Below are 3,832 nucleotides of genomic sequence, written 5' to 3' on the forward strand. Positions count from 1 at the left end.
AGAAGCCGGCCGCGCCTTTCACCTAGTTGAAGCGCGCATAGATGCCTGCGACTTTGTAGATAGGCTCTTCTCCTTTTGGAATTAATAAGAGTAGATCTACGCCTCGATGCATGCGTGTATTTTGGTCAGCCGCAGAGACCTTACTTCTAGAGATCTGGTGGTAGTTTCAACCTTTGCCGATGCGCCAACCAACCTGACCGAATTTTGGTAGTGGTAGGAGGGCTATCTCGAAGCATAGCGTTGGCTAGCCATCGAAATCAGTTTCACCGATAAATTGTCAGTGGTGCTCGTCGCCCTTGTCACGCGCCCTCTCAAGAGCCGCGCGAGCTAAAGCATTGATTGGAATCAATCTCGCGAAAAGGTCGCGTTGGGATGTGCTTGAGGATGGAGCTGCTGCGTCGGATTCGGGCGTATTGGGCTCTGTGGTACTTCCGCGATATTCCTTGGGGTTCGCGTTAAAGGAAAACATCCTGAAGGTACAAGTTATGACAAAAGACAGCTTGCAGCTTCGTAATTAGAGGAGAGCTGTCCGTACAAAGCGACATGCATGAAGTTGACAACGGAGCGACAGGTCGGCGGGAGAGCGCCCGCCAAGCGCGGGCTTATGCAGCCCTCAAACCTCACCACCTGTCAATACCTCCCAGCCCCACCGTCATCAAATGCATTTGCGCAGAACATGCACCCTATCGAAGGGCACCCGGTAGACTTCCTCGCACAGCTCGATAATGCGCTGCAGCAGCACCCGAAGCCGAAGAGCCGACTGGCGCCGTATTTCGAAGCGCACCTGCTTTTCCAAGGCGCATACCGCACCCCGTCGCCATCCCCATCGCCTTCACCGCCGCCGGCTCCAAGTCTCGCGTCAGCGACATTCACAAGCAAGAAACGCAGGCGCGCAGCTTCGTCAAGCGAGCCGAATGCCACTCCTCGCCCGTCTAAGCGCCGGAGACCCGCCGAACCAGAGTCGACGGCAGCAGCACAACCCGTCCCAGCAGCAACAACGGCTACTATAGCCACGAAGCTCGCGAAGACTCAGATGGGGCGCAAATTTGCGACCTCCTCGCGCCTATTGAAGGAGTCGCGAGCGACTGCAATAGCTCCAAAACCCGCAGCGACGCGCACCCCCTCTAATCGAACACTCCGAACACGCAAGACTCCCGCTATTCCACTCTCTCTCTCGACGACACGCAAGTCCGTAGTGTCTACTGCTGGCAGCCTGGATACATATTTGCGCGTTGGGAACACCCCGGCGTCAGTCGTGGTCGGGAGATACTCGTTGAGAAGGACCGCTGGTAGGATACGGGCATACGAAAGCACCGGAGGATGAACCACAGCGGCAGGCAAGATCAGTTCTTTTCTCGTACTACGCCCATGGACTTGCTGCCGTCTCGTCGGAGGCTTCCAGGATTACTGGGATTTAGCCGGATAGGAGCCGGTACGAACCTGGTGAAACTGTACCCCCGTACATGAAATGCACCGAGTGGACCTTGCAGAGAGCCATCCCAGCACTGGAGCAATCAGGACTTCTATATCCTAACGGAGTGCCACAAACCCAATCCACCGTCCAAGCTACAGCGGCAGCCACGTCCCAAACACAAGCTCAGAGCGCCCAGCAGCAGACCAGTGCTTGGACTTGGGACGAGACTCGACAGAAATACTATTACTACGACTATACTACCCAGAAATATGTTTGGCAGGACTGATCGAAAGAGGTGGTGGCGCTACTCAATCACTGTTGGTACTGTAGGTGGACAGATCATGTGGTGGAAACTCAGGGCGGGTTTGTTGTTATTTCTAAAAATTTAGGTTTTTTCGTTTTGCTCTTCGTGAATTTGTCTGCCAGTCGTAACCGTAGCATCGAATAGAAAATCCACCGTTTCAAAACCATAGATCTTGATACAACATTCGCAGTGCCGCAGCCTCCCGGGGATACGGTTTCAGAATCTGTTCGAGGTATTGAGGCCAGTCGTCGGTCCATTCTAGTGTGCAGAACTTAATCGCATACTCCCAGAAGGTCGGATACCAGCCTGCGGCTTCCCAGTCAACCAGGGCCACCTCCATCGAGTCGCCACTTTTCTTGATGAGTATGTTTTTGCGTTGAAGGTCCGAGTGTGAGAAGACTGGGGGATGTATACCAAACATTGTACCCAAATGTTTCTCATAAAACTTGGCCTTGGCGCTGACATGATCGACATTCCCCGTATATATCATTCTCAACTTATTAACAAGCGCTGCATTGAATTCCGAGTTGTTCTGAAAAGGGCTGCAGACGTCTTTGTTTCCTTGCGCGTCCCAAAACAAGTGGTAAGGAAGTTTGGTGAGACCAACGCCACCGAAAAAGCCTGGTGATGGAATTGTCCGTAAATGATCGATGCCAGTCTTCAATTTTGCGCAGATGACGGACTTCTCCACACTCGTGAGCGTAGGCCAAGCAGATTCTAGGTCCTCGCCTGCAATGCGCTCCATCACGAGACAGAGATGCCCAGAAGATGGTATGCGCCACATTGCGTAGAGACGAGGCACCGTCAACGATGCGTTCGGATATCGTTCGAGGAAAAGCAGAGTTTGGCCCTCGATCTCTTCGACACCTCGTCCATGCTTAACGATAAAGTGTGTGCCGACAGCGACGATGCGATGGTGGGACACATCGTCGCGGAACACAGTGGGCGATTCCAGAAAGTCTCTTTCGCTAGGGAGCGGTGCAGGAAGCTGTGAGGGAGGTCTCAGGAAAGGAACGCGAGCAAGAGTCCAGTCTTCAGTCATGACTGAACGAAGGATGTCTGTTTGCCGGTCGAGGAGCAGCATCAGTTGGGAAGAGGCGTGGTGTTTTGTAAGATCGCGGCGCTAAAATTTCTTGGCTGATGGCTTATTCAGCTTCCGAAAACGTATAGCGTCACGTGAACGGCCGTACCTGTGAGGGCTGGCTCCGCGGTCTCCACTGCTGTGAGCGTCCCGGAACACCTAGCTGGGTAAGTCGGCTGCAGGCAGCACTGTCTCCACGAGCTGTAAGGATAGAGACGCTAGCAGGGTAGGTTGGGTCAAATTCAGCTATCCAAAGGTGAGGAGCAAAAGGATGCTTCGAGAGGCTCTATATACAGGGTGCCTACGCCAAGGCGCTAGGCAGGGTCATGTGACTTGGGCGGAGCCGAGTTGGGCCGCAGCGCCGAGTCGGACCGTCACATCACCCCCCCTCACAAGGAAGGGCTCGTCCTCGACCTCTGCATTACGCCTCCAAGATCATCCCAGCTATCGACCTCGTTACCGAATCGCTCTTAGCGGCGCCTTCGCGCAGCTCTCTTGTCTCCTACCCGTACGGGTTTCGAATCCTCCCCTGTCTCCTGCAGGGTCTCCTCTTTCTCATATGCCTCAATCCAAACGTTCAACCGTGATGGGGGACTCCATAGCACTTCTCCAGCCGATCGAGAATATATTCGCGGGAAATCGGTGTGCCACTGTTCCTTAGGGTACGCAGAATTGCTGATAGAGTCTGGTGCGCGGATCCTTCAGTTCGCGTACGTATGTAGGCAACAACGGTTTCCTCGGTATCGTCTGGCGTATCCCTGATATACCAATCCCGGTTCGCTCGAAGCTTGTCGTGCAAGCCGTCTTTCCACTGCTCGAAGGTAACACCCTGGCCGTCAGATAACAAGGGTGGATCTGGGAACTTGGCGGAACGTGTTGGTCGGCTCTCCGGCGCTCGCGACGCTAGGGGTGTGGCTGGCGGGTATGCAGAGGGGCGGGGACCTAGGATCGAGTCCTCTAGCGGCAACGCGCTCGAATCGCGCGTATTTGGCGTTATCGTGAAACGCGTCGCGCGTTGAGTTGACGGAGCAGG

The 3,832-nt window shown here is 54.5% G+C and overlaps 2 protein-coding genes across 2 annotated transcripts; one reads left to right on the forward strand and one right to left on the reverse strand.

The window, feature by feature from the left end:
- Positions 1–547: 547 nt before the first annotated feature.
- On the forward strand, positions 548–1,324 carry BU26DRAFT_512417 (uncharacterized protein; the record flags this gene model as incomplete). The annotated part of the gene is made up of 1 exon (XM_033827374.1): positions 548–1,324. One exon carries the CDS (start codon positions 548–550, stop codon positions 1,322–1,324), a length of 777 nt encoding a protein of 258 aa, XP_033675226.1.
- Positions 1,325–1,484: 160 nt separating this feature from the next.
- BU26DRAFT_526188 (kinase-like protein) lies at positions 1,485–3,047 on the reverse strand. Its single transcript, XM_033830678.1, has 2 exons — positions 2,909–3,047; positions 1,485–2,855 (listed from the first exon to the last, which is right to left on the reverse strand). Exon 2 carries the CDS (start codon positions 2,758–2,760, stop codon positions 1,876–1,878), a length of 885 nt encoding a protein of 294 aa, XP_033675227.1. The 5' UTR covers positions 2,761–2,855; positions 2,909–3,047; the 3' UTR covers positions 1,485–1,875.
- Between the last annotated feature and the right edge of the window lie 785 nt (positions 3,048–3,832).

The sequence above is a fragment of the Trematosphaeria pertusa genome (assembly GCF_010094035.1).
Source record: "Trematosphaeria pertusa strain CBS 122368 unplaced genomic scaffold BU26scaffold_39, whole genome shotgun sequence".
Taxonomy (NCBI): Eukaryota; Fungi; Ascomycota; class Dothideomycetes; order Pleosporales; family Trematosphaeriaceae; genus Trematosphaeria; species Trematosphaeria pertusa.